The sequence below is a fragment of the Cricetulus griseus genome (assembly GCF_003668045.3).
Source record: "Cricetulus griseus strain 17A/GY chromosome 1 unlocalized genomic scaffold, alternate assembly CriGri-PICRH-1.0 chr1_0, whole genome shotgun sequence".
NCBI lineage: Eukaryota > Metazoa > Chordata > Mammalia > Rodentia > Cricetidae > Cricetulus > Cricetulus griseus.
The window spans coordinates 118,193,561-118,212,643 of record NW_023276806.1 but is presented as its reverse complement, the minus strand read 5'-3'; the positions used below and the strand labels follow the sequence as shown (position 1 = coordinate 118,212,643).

Here is a 19,083-nt window from a genome sequence, read left to right as displayed (position 1 = left end):
TTCAGAAGCCTTCTCAGAGAAGGTGATGCACAACTGAGTATAAAAAGGCAAATGAAGTCGAATGAGGTTGGAAGAGGATGAAAAGAGAAAGGAATTGAGGAGCAAGCCATGAGGTATGGGGAATGTGGAAGAGGAAGCTGCTGGGCACTGACAGAGGCGTCTGCAAATCCCCTGTGTGACTATGAAGCATGGAGTAGAGAAGTCAGGTGAGACAGCTGTTCTCAGAAGTCAAACCTGGAACACTGCGACACAGCAGGCTGTAGAGGTCATTTCTAAGTGCTACAAAAAAAGGAGTTTTGAACAATTTTAAAAATTATATTTTCAAAGTATCACTATGAGAGTTGCAACACTATCCCAATGAGTAATATCTTGGTTTGTAAGCTTCAGGTTTTAACTTCAATTCCCAGCACCATGTAAAATGTTAAGAGCTACATTTGCATCTGCAATCCCGGTTCTAGGCTGGGGTGGAGGAGTGGGAGGGAGAGGGGACAGATGACAGTTAGATCATGAGGGCTCATTGTGCAGGCACTCTAGCTTAAAAGCACTGAAGTCTAGGTTCAATGTGAAACCCAATCATAAGATAACATGGAGACAAGTTGAAGAAAAATCTTGATGTGGACTTCTGGCCTCCAGACATGTTCAAATAGAAAAGAACACACACAAACATATATACATGGGCATATAACATATAACACACACACACACACACACACACACACACACACACACACACACACACACACCCCACATAGAAAAAACAAAAAGCTATGACTATGACAGTAAAGATACCAGATTACAAAGGGTATGTATGTGGGTAACACCAGTAAAGAATCACTTGTACAAATACAGGAGTCTTTGTGCATCTAAGCCAAATGGGATCCCATGGATGAGACCAGAAGTACACACAAGCCCACATGCTTAACCTAGAAGCTATATACAATTGACAGCCACTCACAAAGGAATAATTGGTTTTCTTCAGTGGAATAACACTGGGTACTAACCACACTTAAGGACAGACCCATGACCAGTAGTAAAGGGCCAATACAAAATTAACTCAGTGGTACTATTGGAGCGTTTTATTTTATTTTTGGTTACAATGTTTTGCTTGGGCATGTTTACAAATTTTTTTATTATACATCATAGAGTCTGATTTTGTTTTCTTCTGTGTTTTCTGTGTGGGTAAATATGTGTGTTTTGGCTTCTGTATGTGTTTCCTGTGCTTTCTCTTAGGCTCTTTTTTTTTTTCCTGTTTGCTTGTTTTGTCCTATTCTGATTTGTTTATTTTCATTTTGTTTTACTTTTTGGAGATCTATTTGAATTCTAATGAGAATGGGTGTGGATTTGTGTGGGTTGGAAAGTAGGGAGGATCTGGGAGAAGTTGAGGGAGAGAAAACCAGAATCAGAACATATTGCATGAAAAATTTTATTAAAGAGAAAGAGTCAGTTGTAATAACCTTTCTACCAGAGCTTATACAGACATTACTGACAGCATTCATAGAATGGAAAATCTTTAGGTAGGACTATGGAAGGGAAGACCACTGCTATGATTGAGGGCATTTGGGTATATGGTATCCAAGAGATGGGAGTTGTGGAAGATGATTTTGGGGACTACCCTGAAAGGGGTGGCCTGAGGCAGTGTGCTTGCTAAGGAGGAAAGTCTTGTGCATGGCAATAGACATGGATCTATCTGCAGTCTTCCACATGCCAGCATCCAGTTAAGTCCAAATGGATCAAAGACCTCAACATAAATCCAACCACATTGAACCTCTTAGAAAAGAAAGTGGGAAGTACCCTTGAACGAATTGGTACAGGAGACTGCTTCCTGGATATTACACCTTATACCTGTAGCACAGACACTGAGATGAACGATTAATAAATCTCCTGAAACTGAGAAGCTTCTGTAAGGCAAAGGACACAGTCAACAAGACAAAACAGCAGCCCACAGATTGGGAAAAGATATTCACCAACCCCATATCCCACAGAGGGCTGATCTCCAAAATTTACAAAGAACTCAAGAAGCTAGTTTCCAAAACACCTAAAAATCCAATTATAAAGTGGGGTGCAGAACTAAATAGAGAATTCTCAACAGAGGAATCTAAAATGGCTGAAAGACACATAAAGAAAGTGCTCAACATTCTTAGCCATCAGAGAAATGCAAATCAAAACAAGTCTGAAATATCATCTTACTCCAGTCAGAATGACTAAAATCAAAAATACCAATGACAATCTATGCTGGAGAGGATGCAGAGAAAGGGGAACACTCCTCCACTGCTGGTGGGAATGCCAACTTATACAGCCACTTTGGAAATCAGTATGGAGATTCCTTAGGAAAATGGAAATCAGTCTACCACAAGATCCAGCAATTCTAGTCTTAGCCATGTACCTAAGAAGCACATTCATACAACAAGGACATCTGTTCAACCATGTCCATAGCAGCATTTTTGTAATAGCCAGAACCTGGAAGCAACCTAGATGCCCCTCAACTGAAGAATGGATAAAGAAAATGTGGTACATTTACACAATGGATTACTACTCAGCAGAAAAAAAAAAACAATGGAATATTGAAATTCAAAGGCAAATAGATGGAACTAGAAGAAACCATTCTGAGCAAGGTAACCCAGTCACAAAAAGACAAACATGGTATTCACTCACTCATATATGGATTTTACACATATAGCAAAGGATTACCAGCCTATAATCCACACCACCAAAGAAGCTAGGCAACAAGGAGGACTCTAAAAGAGGCATACATGATCCCCCAGATAAGGGAAAAGGGACAAGATCTGCTGAGCAAATTGGGAGCATGGGGGGAAGGGAGAGGGAACTAGGAGAATGAGAAGGGGAGAAGAGGAGGGGTGAGGAGGACATAAGGGAGCAGGAAGTTGTGTAGGGGGAAGAATAGAGGAGAACAAAATAAGAGATACCATCAAAGAGGGAACCAGTATAGGTTTAAAACAAAATCAGCAACTAGGGAAATGTCCAGAGATCTACAAATATGATACCAACTAACCATATAAGCAACAGTAAAGAGGCTATCTTATATGCCCTCCCCTGATAAAGAGATTGACGACTAACTTATATACCATCCTAGAGCCTTCATCCAGCAGCTGATGGAAGTAGAAGCAGATACCCACAGCTAAACACTGAACTGAACTGGAATCCAGTTGCAGAGGAGGAGTGATGAGCAAAGGGGTCAAGACCACGCTTGTGAAACCCACAGAAACAGCTGACCTGATCAAGTGGGAGCTCTTGGCCCCCAGACTGATCACTGGGAAACCAGCATGGAACTGATCCAGACCCCATAAATGTGGGTGTCAGGGATGAGGCCTCAGAAATTTATGGGGCCTCTTGTAGTAGATCAGTACTTATCCCTAGCATAGGAATGGACTTTGGGATCCCATTTCACACAGAGGGATACTCCCTCAGCCTAGACACACGGGGGAGGGCCTAGGCCCTATCCCAAAGGATATGACAGAGTCTGAAGACCTCCCCATGGAAGGCCACACTCTCCCTTGGGAGCAGAAATGGTATTGGATAGGTAGGGTGTTAGTGGGGGAAAGGGGAGTAGGCAAAGGAGAGGGAACGGAGATTAACATGTAAAACAATCTTGTTTCTGATTTAATTTTTTTAAAAAAGGAGGAAAGTCAGCTTCAGGGGCACCAAGCTTTGCAATTCAGAATGACATTCACTGGATGGGGCTCAGGCATTGGCTCCACATGTAGCTCAAAGTAAACAAAGAACTAAATGAACTAAAGATGCTGCCCTGGCCGTCACAGCCTTCTAGCTAACTGTAGAGGGGAAAGTTTTATAAGTGAAAAAATATCACACAGGAGGGTAAAGAAAGGAGTCCAAGGCAGAATTCTGAAGATGATCAGGAGTTTGGGGGCAGTTAGAGGTCAGATAATCTAACAAAGATGTTTTTGAATTATCACAGAGATAAAGGAGAACCAAAAGAAAGCTGTGAAACTTGAGAAGAGCCTGTGGACAAGCAAGGAGACGCCAGGGCTTCTGACACACAACACAAGGAGAAAACACTCCCTGATTTGAAACTGGGTAACTTCTTAATACCCTTGTCAGAATCTCCACATTTGGAGGAATTCTGATTTTATGTGGAGATAAAGAAGCTGGGTATAATTGAGAGAGTTTTAAAAAGGGCAAAAACTATTTTGAACATTCATATTACACCCATTAGAATGGCTATCATCAATAAAACTAGTGACAGCTCATTGTGGTGAGAATGTAGAGTGAGGGTAACACTCCTCCATTGCTGGTGGGAGTCCAAAGTTGTATAGCCACTATGGATCAGTGTGGCAGTTCCTCAGAAATAGGAAGGATGCAGAGGTCATGAGGGAGCAGAAAGGTTGAGTCAGGGGAAGAATAGAAGAAAGGATATGTGATAGGAAGGGTTTTAGTTGGGGGGTGGTAGAGGAGGATAGGAGGGAGAAGGGAAATCAATCAGAATCTAATTATATTTATTAAAAAAGAAAGATGGAACTTGATGTAGCTCAAGACCTATCTATAACACTCTTGAGCATATACCTAAAGGTAGCTTCATCCTATCAGAGACACTTGTCCAGCCATGTTCACTGTTGCTCTTCACATAATAGTCAGAAACTGGAAACAACCTAGATCTCCCTCAACAGATGAATGAGTATAGAAAATGTGGCACATTTACACAATGGAATATTGCTAGCTTTTAAATTATGAAATCTTGAAATTCCCAAGTAAATGGATGGAACAAGAAAAAAAATCATCCTGAGTGAAGTATCCCAGACTGAGAGAGAAAAATACGGTATTATTTTCTTATATGTGGATATTATTTGTGAAGCCCAATAGCAACCATGTTATAACCCATAGAACTACCAAGTTTGGGTGTGGACTTGAGGAGCAGAAGATAAATCATGTTAGGCAAGGGCAATAAAAGAGATACAGCACTATGTGTTGTTTGAAACGGGAGGAACAAGTGGGGAATGAGAAGAGAAGGGATGAGGAGTGGAATACAGAAAAAGAAAACTAAATTGAAGGGTCATTTGAGGGGTAGTATGGAAACCTAATACAGTAGAAGCTTTCGTGTGTGTGTGTGTGTGTGTGTGTGTGTGTGTGTGTGTGTGTGTGTGTGTGTGTGTATGTATGAAAACAATATAAAGGAAATCACCAAATAATGGGGGAAACAGAGTCCCAGCTAAACATCTCTTATCACCAAATGAAGCTTCCAGGACTGGGATTGGGTTACATCTAATTGAGTTGTTGGCCAAAATAGTCCCATGGGAACACCCAAACAACCCAAGCTGTTGCCGATACTATTAGGTTTCTCTCCATAAACTCCCAGCAGGCTCCATTGCTGAAGTCAACCCCTACACAACTCAGTAAATATGGAGAAACTGAGCTGGTGCCTATATAAAACCTTTTATTCTATGTTCTAGCATCTTTGGTATAAGAAGTTACCTTACCTTCCATGCTATCAGAAGAGAAACATAAGCACCAAACAAGCCACAAACACTTTGATCTACAATGGTGTCCTGCCTACAAAATATGCTAGAGCAATGGTATCACAAAGATTGTAGGAAAGTAAACAAGTAATATTTGATATAATCTAAGGCCCACTCTATGAGATGGAATGTAATCCATACAGGATACTGCTTGGGTGACCAAGAATCTGACACTAGATAGCTCAGGAGCCTAGAGTAAAACCAAATACTACTGAATAACTCCTATTTACCACCAACACCATCACATTAGAATTTCGTGTAAGGTGTGCTAACTCTGAAAGTGAGCTTCTGTTCCTCTGATGTTAAATTTGAACTTTCATCTTCTGCTACAATCTAGTATCTTCAAGCACTCGTCCATTGCCATGGCTCATCAGAACACATTTATATCTACAGGGACTGAACATCTGTCATTGTACTTAATCCTATGGCTGTGCCAACAAAAAGCACCAGCTAATATTTCCTGAGGGACAATCCACTCAGGATTTTACCTGCACCATCACCTTTTCTCGTGGACTCCAGACTGATAAACTGAGCTACTTATACTTGAGTAACTAGATCAGATCACATAATATGTATGTATGTATGTATGTATGTATGTATGTATGTATGTATGTATGTATATCCTTGTAGTAAAGTTAAAATTCTTAGTCTGAAAAGAGGGAACAGATACTTCCCCAATATATACTCTTCCCAGATTACCCCCAATTCCAAGTGTTATGATACGTAGTCATAAATTAGGAATGTAAAATTAACATGTTACATTTTCAGTTACACAATTAAAACTCCCTAATGTTAATAAGCATTTCTATTTTGAGTAAGTACTCTGTCAGGAAATGATGGGGTGGACATATAATAGCTAAAAATCATTGGTCAGAGCCATGATTTACTGGGATATTGTTACATGATAGTTATGAATTTAATGTCTTCATTTTAAAGTTTATCTTATGTAGTAGTTGTTATACAATGAACTGTAAAGTCAGCTAGGCAACACAGGGAAAATTAATTGCTTTTTATATTGTGTTTTTTTAATTTGATATTGTACATAACACATATTTCATAAATAAAATAAGAAAATATCATAAAAATAAGATATGTAAAGACAGCTTCTTCTCCGAGACAAAAGAGAAATAGCATTTGCCATCTATGGATACCATCATGTGAACATTTTATTATTTGGTGTTTATGTCTATGTAAGAAAGTTGTACATGTGTTCTTTGTGTGCTTTCATGCCTCTGTGTGTGTGTGTGTATGTGTGTGTGTGTGTGTGTGTGTGTGTGTGTGTGTGTGTGTGTGTGTGATCTGTCTGTTCTAACCTTAGGCATAGAAACTGAAGATCATCACATTGCTATTCAAAGGAATTTTCATCACTTCATGGGCCTTGAAGAACTTTTCTTGTTTGCTCATTTAGCCCCAGAGCCCACACTGGATCTCTTCTACACTCTGTAAGCACCCATTTGTTGTGGGATGATACATTCTTTTATGATGGACATGCTCATGTGTAATGTATAATATTGATTTTTGTGGGTTATTTTTCTGATATTATTATAGATAAAAGGGGAGATCTAGAGATGGCACAAATTGTGGAAATCAGAGGAACAAAAGAAGTACATTGAGCTCACACAGTTTTTCTATGGTGCGCCCAAAACTGATGCCTCAATCTCTCAAAACTGTCAGCCCTCACTTCCTGAGTCTGAAGTCTGAGAAAAAACAGAAAAATTCTCAGTGTCTTCCTGACACTTGAGTGGACAAATGCTGCAGAATTAATGCAAAAACTCAACATCAGATGAAAACTTGATAAATTCTTAATCTTTATGAAAGGCCATACAATGGGGATGAAGAGGCAAAGGGGAAGTGTTTCTTAAATTCAACTTTGAAGGTCTAAATTTAGCACCCACCACATAAAAGTGCTTAATATTGCAAGGGTGATGAATTTCATAATGACGGAGAAATGCCATCAATCTGACAAACTAAACAACTTTTTTAACCTGACATAGACCGGTTCAACACATCAGCTGTCATCTGAAATGAATTCTGTTTCTAATTTCTCTTCATAAATAATGCAGCTAATTGAAAGGTAGTTACAATGAAGTCTTTAACCTCCTTCTCCAATATGAAAGCAATCTTTCTGCATTTCTGAGCCCCTACTCCCTGTGTGAAATGAAGCCAGACATCATCAGAGCACTGAGAGAAAACAAAAGAGCCTATTGTGTGAAGACCAGCACATCTAATGGTTTTCTCATGTTCAGTATTTAAATTCAGCATTATCTTAAAACACAGAGCTCATGCAAAGCTCATGTAAGGATATTTAAGCTCAGAGATTCACTTACTAAACCACTTTTTAAGCTTCTTTGTTGTGCATATATATCATCCTTGCTGCCCAATGTCTACATACTCATAAATGATTAAAATATAATAGTGGCATTTACATATTTCTAACTGAATGGAACAATGTGATATTCACAGAAAACACAACAGAGGACTGTGACTCTTTAATCCTCTTCCCTTCATTTACTGGGAATAAAGAAGAGATGATAAATAAAATACTTCCTGACTATTCCAAGTAAGCAGCATGAAGGCATGACTTTTCTGAAGATTGAAAGCATTAACAAACCTTCTTTTCCTAAGGTTTCTCATTGTGGACATCTGTGATTGCATTTGTTTCTTTCTGGGGGAAATATTAATAGGCTTAAATGATGAAGGTGCGAAGGGAAGAGAGAGATCTGTGGAAGCATTTAAGTTTTCCGTTGCTTAATTAGTTCATCTCTCTGAGAAGACTGATTTCAGCCTGTACACCAGAGGGTGGACATACTTATTAATGGTATCTGAGATGAACATCTTTCCAAGGCTGGCATTAAAAATGGAAATTCAAGACAGATTTTAAGCGGTATGCCAACTTATATCCAAAGCTTTACAAGTTACTAAAAATGTGAATTGCATAACCAAATACTAAAAAGTTTAGTTGATTTTCAATAGTTTCTGTTCCCTAGCCATTTGAAGACAGTCACTGGAAATAGATGCTGTCTTTCTATATTATCATTATTTAGGTTCCATTGTATCTATCAATGATAAGACAATAGCCAACTAAAAATTATACAGAGACACTATATAGCAGAGAACACTGCCAAAGTCCCAAGGCTTAGAGCTACAGAACAAGTTCATATCTTTCCCTAGTAAGCAAATCCTTCTGAGTGAAGTTCTTATGTCCTTTGTTATTTAGTATTCAATGTTTAAATAATCCTCAATGGTGAGTAAGGTAATGCTCTAAGTTCCTCACTGGTATTTGCATTACCAATAGCCATTGTGGAAGTTGTATTTACTAAAATGGGCCATGAATTTGATTTAGCAGTGTCTTCGTGAGCTATGTTTCATTTGTTCATTTACATTTATCAGAAATTTAAAGAAAATATATCTGAAGTGAAATTAAGTAGATTTTTCAGAAAATTATTTTCTTTCTGCATGAAAGTCTTTTGACCTCTTTGGCTCTGAAACTTTTATTCTTTGAGATAGGAAAATGGGCTCCATCTCTCTTCAAGTTCTTCATAAGTACACCTCAATGATATGGAAAACTGTTTTTTAAAAAAGCACCTAAGTGTGCATATATAATCAAATCATTTAAGTACCCACTGATTTTTTATTATTATTAAACTAATCACGAAGTTCTCACATTCTATTTTAATGCTTGGGTTTTTAAATTTCGAGTTCCTTAACTATTCTTAAATAAAATACAAGTTATAAAAGGTTGCTCGATATGCACAATCCAACAGAGGTTTTTCCTCAGCAGATGGCTTATAATGATTTCACAGTTTTGTGGAGTCTGTAAAATTTTAACATGTAGTATTGAAGTCATTCTAGGAATGATGTATCTATTTCTACATTAGGAAACCAGGATGTAGACAGATTTGGTGGCTTGCTGCAGGTCACCTGCCCACATGTGCTACAGTCCTGAGTCTACACAGACACAATCTGACACACAAACTCATGTGAGCATTAATACCTCTGCTCTTTTAAAGCCTGATACATTTATTCTGTTTTTCACTTTCTTCCCACTCATCGTGTTAGTTGTACAAGTGTCTAGACCCTACTCCTGTTGGCTTTCTCATGCTGAGTCTAAACCCTACTCTAACCAATGGCGTCATTTGCTGTGATGCCCTTATGTACAGTGCTTCTACTCAGAACAGCTCTGATATTATCTTCAGAAAGGTACAAGGTGCTGTGGCATGGGAAACGTGCTGCCTAAGGACATCAGGAAACTAGTGTGTGTGTGTGTGTGTGTGTGTGTGTGTGTGTGTGTTTGTGTATACACGTTGATATGTACATATAGAATGGTTGTTTACTTGTATGTATGTGCTTGTGAAGGTTAGAGGACAACTTCTGGCATTGTCCTCTGAAACTTTGTCTATCTCCTTTGATTTAGGTTCTTTCATTGGCCTCAAGTCACCAACTAGACCAGCCCCAATAAGCCCCAGGGATTAACCTGTCTCTTCAGTAATCCAGATGTGATTTGCAAGCATGCACTACCACCATGCTGCAGAATTTTAAATGTGTTCTGGGGACTTAACTCTGGTTCTCATCTTTGTGAGGAAAGCATTTTAGTGACTGAGCTTTCCCCCTGTCCTGGAATCTTTTTACATAGAAGATCAAGGAAGGAGCAATCACTGGACAACTGTGCCTCATGCATATGACAGTCGTATAGGACATCACCATGACATAAAGGTGTCACAAGTTTCTCCTTTATATATCCTTTTAAAGAAATATCATCATTTATAGAAATGTATTTGGGATATTTTGGGGTGTCACAAACACATAAAAGGATTTGAGAGAAATTTAAAACTTGCTCAAACTTCTCACTGAATATATATATTGTATTTCATCAGCAACCCAAACAAGCCTTTGTGGGAGCCAAGAAGCTGATACATGTAATTTCCTGTTACATATGTCAGCTATCATAGACTCCTTTTATACCTGTATGTGTGACCTTGTGATTCCAACAGAGGCTAATGACAAAGTGATGCCTTGCAGATTAGGCCCTTTCTGGAAAGAAGCGTCTACAATTCCATGTGGAGTCAACATACTTGCAACAGCACAGAAGCATTCTCCCAGATGTGTGACTGACAGACAGTAGTACGCAACAAAGCAAAGGAAGGGACCTAAGTTCAAATACACTGAAGTCCTCAAGTCCCAGCATTTTCTTGCTCTCTTTTCTGTGACTCTTTGAGTTTCATGACAAATGTCTACTACAACCCCAGACACTATTCTGTCTTCTGTTAGATAAAATTCTCCAATGAAGCTGTGAATGGTGATTCCCACCAGTAAGTAACCCAAGCCCTTAAGAGGCTGAAGCAGGGGGATTGAGTTCAAGGCCAGCTTTGGCTATATTACAAGAATTTGTTCCAGACTCATCGCAAGCACAGAACATGGTAGGTCAGTTCTCTACAGGGCTCTTTCTGTACAAATAGCAAACAGTTGTCCTGAAGGCTCCACCTCAACCTTTAAACACAATGCATTTGCAAAGACCTCTTTCTCAAGGTTGATATGACCACACTGTCAGAGATTCCTAATAGTCTTTCTGTAACCAAATTTCCCCATATGTGCACAAAAAGACATCAAGACCACTGTCACAGACAAGTAAGTCTGAATGAGGCTCTGCCCAGAAGTTTCTGGAGAATGCCAACCAGGAAGTTGGAGCCCTGACCTGAGTGTGGCAACAGAGTTTACATTTCACATGTATTTAGTTTACTTGTTAGTTGCATAAAATACATTCCATTTGTACACATGTTGAAATTCCGAGTAGAATGACCTACATACATAGCAGAAGTTAAGATACTGTTATAGAGGCTTCGTGTATATAAAGTGAGACTATCCTTCTAAGGACTAGAAATAGATGTGGTAACTTACAATATACTAATCCAAAGAAACTCAATTATGTCAAAATGTTATTAACACAACAACCATGATGGCGAAGAAGAGACGAGTGGCTGGTTAGAGCCGCTAATGACTGCTAAAAGTTTAGTAAACTAATTTTACCCCCAGACAAAAGTTAGCTATGCTTGCTGTTTGTCTTGCCCTTCCACAGAGACCCAATATTAATGATTCATATAAACTACTACTTCAAGAAATGATTTTACTTTAGATAAAATGTTCACCAGCTTTGGCTTGTCCTTTCCCAACAAATATCTCATTTGCATATATCAGCTCCTGCTACTCCTGCACAGCTGTGACTTGGGCAGTAGTTTGAGGGGATGTTAGCAGCACATGACCTAGGAATGGAAATGTCATTGATCCTGCAAAGACAAGAGGATGTTTCCATTTAATAAATGTGCCAGGGCCACTGTCCTACCAGATGAGCTATCTGTGACTACCACCATGCTGAACTGAGTTCCTAGTTATAAAGGTCTGCCTTCTATCTGCGTCTTCGATAGACTTTGAAAAAGATCTCCTCTTCCCTCTTGTCCCTCTCCTTTTGTTCTCTCATACTTTCATAGCCTGTTTTCTCACATGAGCATCGGATAATGGATAAAGCATCCTTGCCTGCTTGTTGGCATCCCCTCAGACATGCTAGGAACAGCAGAAGGCATGTATGTTCCCACACTCATTGTCAATGGTGATTTACATTCCAAGCGGCACATTATAAAATACTTTGTAAGCTACTAATAACAATTCAGTAAAGTTGAAATGGTTAACCTGTCCTATACTATGTTGCTAATTACTTTAATCAGAGACCTGAGATAAAAAAGGAAGGAGCATTATGTCAGATGAAAATCATGACTTACTAAAAAATAAACACACGTTTACTCAAATTATTTCAGTGAATACAAGGAACATTGATAATCACACCAGGAAGAGTGTTCTTAAAACTCCACTCCTTCCTTTGCATTTACAAAAGCAGCATTTACCTATTTCAGGAAATCCACAAACTCAAAATCATGTAAACAAAGAAATGAATGTTCACTTTACTGCTCCAAAATTACATTTAAGGACAATTTGTGGCAAAATAAACATTCTGTAACCTATTTTAAATACGTATAGTCTTAAATGTACTTGGGTAACTTCAAGTTCTTTGGAATATAATATATTAGAATTTTTTTGATGACTGAGTTTTAGTCTTGGATTTATTTCTGAGCACAATTCTACATGAAATCACTGTATCTAGTATTACCATGATGGGGTTTAACTTACCCCATCATTTTAGTTTGGTATCATATTTGTTGTATAAGCAATAAATAACAAATTTACATGCCACCAAATATGCCAAAATTACACATTATAGAAATAATCACATGTATGGAGAATCAAGTTGTGCTCATAACATTAATTTCTGCATTTCTTTCTCCATCTTTGAATAGCAAAATGCCTATTATATTTTAGAAGATAGACCTGAACTCAACTGCCATCAGTTTCTACAGATATTTTTTACAATAGAAAAATCTTTCTCCTCTGCCCCTTGCACGGGCAGGTCGATTTTCATTGAAAATGGCTTCAAGCTGGTTCTAATATTTACTCACTTATGCAGGTGCGTTCGTCAGCATGGCGTCTGTACCCTGTATCACACTCACAGTGGAAGGTGCCCAGAGTGTTAATACAGCGCTGCTGGCAGCCTCCATTCACCACGGCACATTCATCGATGTCTAGAGGAGGAAGACAGATGGCCAGGATTACAATGTCATTCCAATGTTAACTTCAGAGAAGTGGTACAAATATTTCTTTGATACACAGTATGTGTTATATTGTACAAAAGCACCATCTCTGTTTCCACAAATCCATGCTTGTTTGATCCATTTTGCTCCACCATGTAAACAAGAAAATATAGATGGGAATGTTACTGAGTTGTTTGTTTTTGTTTTTTGTTTTTTTGTTTTTTTGTTTTTTTGTTTTTCTTTTGTTTTTTAGGACAGCAACCATGAGCATTGTGATTGTCTCCCAATTTTCTGTTCCTCATGTACTGACTAATTAGACAGATCTGAGATAAAGATATTTCCTTGGGGAAGGAAAACTGGAGGAGAGAATTACAATGAGCTACTCTCTCTGGAGAAGTGCACACTAGTAGATAAACACCTATTCTTGGTCTGAGAGTGCTGAATAAAGCCAGTAATGGAGTTAAGACCTTGAGTCTCCTTCTCATGTGCTACAGTAGACATCAGAGCAAAGATAGATGACTCAAATGAAACCGTGGCTTAGTGTTCTCAGAAAAACATCAATACATTGGTCCCACTAATTTAGCTTCTTGTTCAAGTGGCTATTTGCTGAAACACCATTTTTGTATAAGAGATCGGCTATTAGCTTTTAGAATAAAATGGAAAATAGTCCAGAAAAATTTATAATTACCTATGCTTTATTATAAGCAATAAATACTACCAGAATACACAAATATAATATTGATTTCTCATTGAAAAATTATTTCATTTCCCAGAACTTACACTTCATTGTGCCTCATGCAATCACTACATAGATATTTAGAATTACAAGAGAACAAATTGTAGACTGTTATGAATTAAAAAAAATAAATTCTAAACTTTCTTATTTGGAGGTTTGTATAAGTGGAAATGAGGGCTGAGGGTGAAGTGCCTGTAATCCCAGATTTTAAAGCAAGAGAAACCTAGATTCCAGGTTAATCTAAGCTGTATAACTGGGAGGGGATAAAGGAGGCAGGGAGAGACAGAGAGAGGGAGGGAGGGAGGAAGGGATGGATGGACAGAGGATGGGTAGGTGGGAGGGAGAGAGGGAGGAAAGAAGGGTGGGCAATATCTTTCTGAAAGTGTCACAGTAACCATCATCTCCTGGCTTGGGGAGTGGATTTCAGGGGCTAATTAGATTCTTACTGCTCGTACATGCACACCTTCTGGAAAAGATATTTCGGGTGAACAGTCTTTGTTAAAACATGAGTCACCCACTGGAAAGTTCATTTTTCTACAAGGAACACAGAAAGCCACCATGACAATGACCATCACTGCATATCTCCATGTCAAAATCTCAAGATTCGTAAGAATATTTGACCAAAGGTAGCAAAAGGGTTTTCATTTACCAGGCAAATAAAAGTGACAGTATATTTTCCACAAGTTTGGTATATCTTCTGAAATATAAGATACTCTGGATGAAGTCCTAGTATTTTGAAAGTAAAGTTTATTTCAGAGATAAGAATTACTGATGTGTCAAAATGCAAGAATTTTTTATTACATTCTGAGTCTGTGGTAGCGTGACCTTTAGGTGTTTTTCATATAAAATAATGTTAAACCAGAATTCTCTATCTGTTGCCTATTCTTGGTGCAGGAATTTAATATCTATACAAGTTACATTTTTTCTTTCTGTCTTTGGGGTATTATTCTGCAGAGTTGAGATATAATTCTGAATCTTAACTGTCAACATCTAGATTAGACATCCTTCCCAGGTCTTTCATTTTGTACATATAAACAAAATTCTTAATTCCTAAGTATAATAATATACTTTACATGATAAACGACATTACAACTATCATGAATCATACAGTAACATTTTATATGTGTATATATAAATTGAAAGGGATCTTAAAATATGGGAAAAGATATAAATTATTTCTTCTTAGGGGGGCAGACAGGTGTATTCTGTGACAGTACTGGCCTTCTTCGGATGGGATAGAGTGTTAGACAATTTTTTAAGCTTTATTTTGACTTTACGTGCGTGTGTGTATTGCCTGCATGTGTGTTTATAGGTGATGGTCATGCAGTGCCCACGGAAGAAAGCACCACATCTCCTGGACCTGGAGTTACAGATGAATGTTAGCCTCCATGGGAATGCCAGAACAGAATACCATGCCTTTGCTAGAGCAGTTAATGCTCTTAACTGCTGAGCCATCTCTAGATCCCCTACACAAAAATGTTTAGCCATATCTCTGAGTTTCATATTTGTTAGAAGAGAGAAAGCCACATAGATGCTACTTGTGTATGAAAAATGTAACTTTAAAGTAAAGTTTATTTTGATAACTGCCCCCTTGACTTATTCACAAGATTTTAATATTTTCTCATCAAAGACATAGAGTTCATGAAAAAAATTAAAAATAATCACTGACTATGCTCTCAAGATATAATGGGTATAGACTTGACAATGAGCTTTCTCTACATAAGCTTTGGTATGTTTATATTCTTAGTCGACTTGTAACTATATACTCTGCTGAACACACACACACACACACACACACACACACACACACACACACACACAATCAAATAGACTCTGTTCTTTGAGTGTGATAGTCTTAGGAAAAATAATTCACTTCTAGCACTGATCAGGGAGACATACTTGCTTACTGAAGACTGCTTGCTTATCCATAAACATGGGGTTCATGTTTACCATGCTACAATTTATTTAATCATTTTAGCTTGTTCATACCTGCCATGGCTAATTCTTGACATCATATGTAGATACCAAACAACAGGGTACTTTGTGTCATTAGCTAGTAGAGTTAACAATATAAGATCATGAGGCAAGTCCTTGGGACAGGAGAAGAGAGCAATAGAATTCAGAGGGGGAACTGTTAGGAACTTAATTTGAGAAGCAGGGGAGTGGTTTAAAATGAGAACTGCCTGGAAATGGTAGACATTCAAAGGTGCAGCAAATGCAATGTATACATTTACATCTGTCAGGCTGGACAACATGGTTGGAAAATGAAATAAAGTAGAAAAATGACCCCCCAAACCTCCTTTCCTTAGTTGGATAGAATGTGTTCCTTGTCCCGATTTACCACGTAGTCTTGAACAGGTAGAAACCTAGCAGCCTGTGTTCACACAGCAGTCAAGCAAACTTATTAAAAGTTAAAAATTCAATCATTTGTTAAGTGGCACCAAACACTAAGTTATTGAGTTGACTTTTTCTTCTGTTATCTTCTTTTATAAGATAGCAACTTCGCTGGTTGTTCTGACATTGTGAAATCAATAGCTCTCAAGCCTGCCTGCACACTAGAACTACTTGGCATGCATTTAAAAATGCCAATGCCAAGGTTCCAACTTTAGTCTGATTTCAATGGTCTCCTTATTAGGTCTGGGAAAGAAAACTGTTAGAAAGCACCCAATGTGGTTCTAATGTGCAGCCTGAGCCAGGAACACCTGGTGTAGTTAAGGCTGTAATTACCCAGAGATGCTGTGAAAGACTGACACTGGTCCTCTGACTATGGGCTTCCAGTTGAGATCCTGCATACACAACTAGCCCCAAGGTGATCTGGATGCAATAGGCATGTGGGTCAGAAGGAGCAAGCACACAGCTAATCCAGTTCATCCATGCATGCTAGAAGGATTGTTGGTTTGGAGGTTTAGCACAGTTGCACAGCAATTTAACCTAGTTGACCAAATCAGTCCACATATTTAAATCAGTACATTGATCAAATAGGCATATGTATATGTATATGTATATATATAGACACATACTACAATAATGGAAATTATCAACATTTTACTACTATGAAACCTATAAAAACTGACTTCTAAAATTGTCCATAATAGTCGCTCTAATAATAATATCAAGAAAATGTCATCATTGTTTCTCATGAAATCCAATCTGCTTCTGTGAAATATGAAGGAAACCTTAGATCTTTTCTACTGGAGTGTGTCTGACTTAGGATGAGTGTGAGCTGAGCTGTCATGATGCCAGGCCCTCATGCTGAGGCCACCACAAGTGAATTTCCTTCCCTCCAGACTCTGCCCAACAGAGTTAAAAACCAGAAATGTCAATATTACATTAAAATGTTATTATCAAGTGTACTTCATGTGAAGAAACAATTTCTCACAAAATTCTCCTTGTTCTATCTTCACATCGGATGCCTACATAAAGCCTTGCCCTTAGAATTGGAACTCCAGGACACTGCTGGGAACAATGATGAAGTCATTAGAAATTTTTTTTTCAGTATTATCACTGTGATATGGACCCTGGATATCATACTGTAAGAGACTGTCAAAAACAATCAACTATGTCTGTTGTTTTTCCTTTTAATATCCTTTCTGATGGATTTACCCTCCAAACTATTTCCCCAGATGGTCACAGAATATAATAGCTTAAAAGAATTCACATTATTATCAAATGTGCTTTGCACAAAAAGCACTCAGAGACAACAATGACACAGTTTTGTTACTGTACAATCAAAATTGTTTGTCTTTTTTTTTTATTTAGATTTTGTGACCATTTACCTGACAACCAAAGTAAAACAAGTCAGTGCTACATTTGCCCCATAATTTACTATTCTCAGAAACCTGTTGGTTGAAAATAATGCCATTGGTGAGGGAAAGAAGACCTCCTCACTCTACCCCTTGCTACCTCCAGCAGGAGAGAGAGCTGGCCCTGGGGTCACAAGAGTGAGGGAGCTAGCTCTATCCCTCACTAGCTGCAGGACACAGGAGAGATCCCCGAATGGAAAACACACAGAGCCAGAACTGAGGGCATGAGGGTAGGAGAGCTGGCCCTTCCCCTCCTACACACACACACACACACACACACACACACACACACACACATACACACACACACACTCTGCATATACTCTCCACAGGAGTTGGGGAAGAGGGTCTTGTACTTGACAAAAGAGTAGAACTGGTCTGGGTGGTGTGAATGTGAGAGTGCTGGGTCTGGTGACCTGAGAACACTAGAACTGGCCACACCCCTTGCTTCAGGCTGCTCTGGGCCAGGTAGCAGATGCAGTGCTGTCTAGTGACTATAAGGGAAAGCTGGTGGTCTAACCAACCCAGCTACCATCCATATCCAGAACCAGGGCTATGAGTCCGTCCACTCTAACGTCCACCATATCTATGAACTCTTACAGCATGTGAAGGAGATGTACCCCCACAGATCCAAAACAGCAGTATCTCCATGACACAGGACAACAATGGGATATCCACTAGGAGCCCCAGTGAGAGCACATTACCTACTGTATAGCAGAGGGCAGTGGCCTTAAACCAGACCAATGACTTATAGAAATGAACATTTACAAGTAAAGACGAATGGACTAAATGGTAAACTGTGTGACTCAATGGGTCATGCGACAGCTTCCACAATGAATGAGGTTCTTCTCCCTTTTTCTGTTAGCAAACTTTTCTCAGATGGGTGTTGCATGGGCAGATGTCAGAAGCAAGGGGACGAGGGGACAGGGAATTAAGTAGGATCAGGGGGCAGAATGTGATATGCACAGAGACTCAATAAAAGTTAAAGAATAGGTATTTAAAAGAAAAAAAGAAGTTCTAGGGCTGAAGAGATGGTTCAGTAGATGGTCAGAGCTTCTACTCTTATATAGATTTCAGAGGCCAAAACCAGTTCAGCAGGGTTACCTGGTAGTAATTTTACCCACTTAACCATCTCTCCAGCCAACATACTTGCTTCATTTTATCCAGAAATACTTTTAAAAACCTAGGGGACACTTATGGGCTCTTATCCAAAGGACCCTACATCTTAATACAGAGATACTTGCTCATCCATGTACGTGGAATACTATTTTTAACTAGGCAAAGACTTGCTACTTTTGATTATGCATTGGCTTATTACTTCAACTGTGTAAAAGTATGTGACATTTGGTTTTGTTGCATTTGTTTAATTATCAAAAGATGTGTTGCTGTTTCACTTTGCTTGCCTAGGGACCTGATTGGCC

General features: G+C 38.7%; 1 protein-coding gene across 2 annotated transcripts in view; it reads right to left on the bottom strand.

The window, feature by feature from the left end:
* LOC100765263 (EGF-like and EMI domain-containing protein 1) overlaps positions 1-19,083 on the bottom strand; it is a 555,097-nt gene that overhangs the window by 81,736 nt on the left and 454,278 nt on the right. For both annotated transcript variants that reach the window (XM_035451664.1, XM_035451665.1), the window contains exon 6: positions 12,992-13,114. In XM_035451664.1, the coding sequence (XP_035307555.1) occupies positions 12,992-13,114 (123 nt within the window). The remainder of the gene's footprint in view (positions 1-12,991; positions 13,115-19,083) is intronic.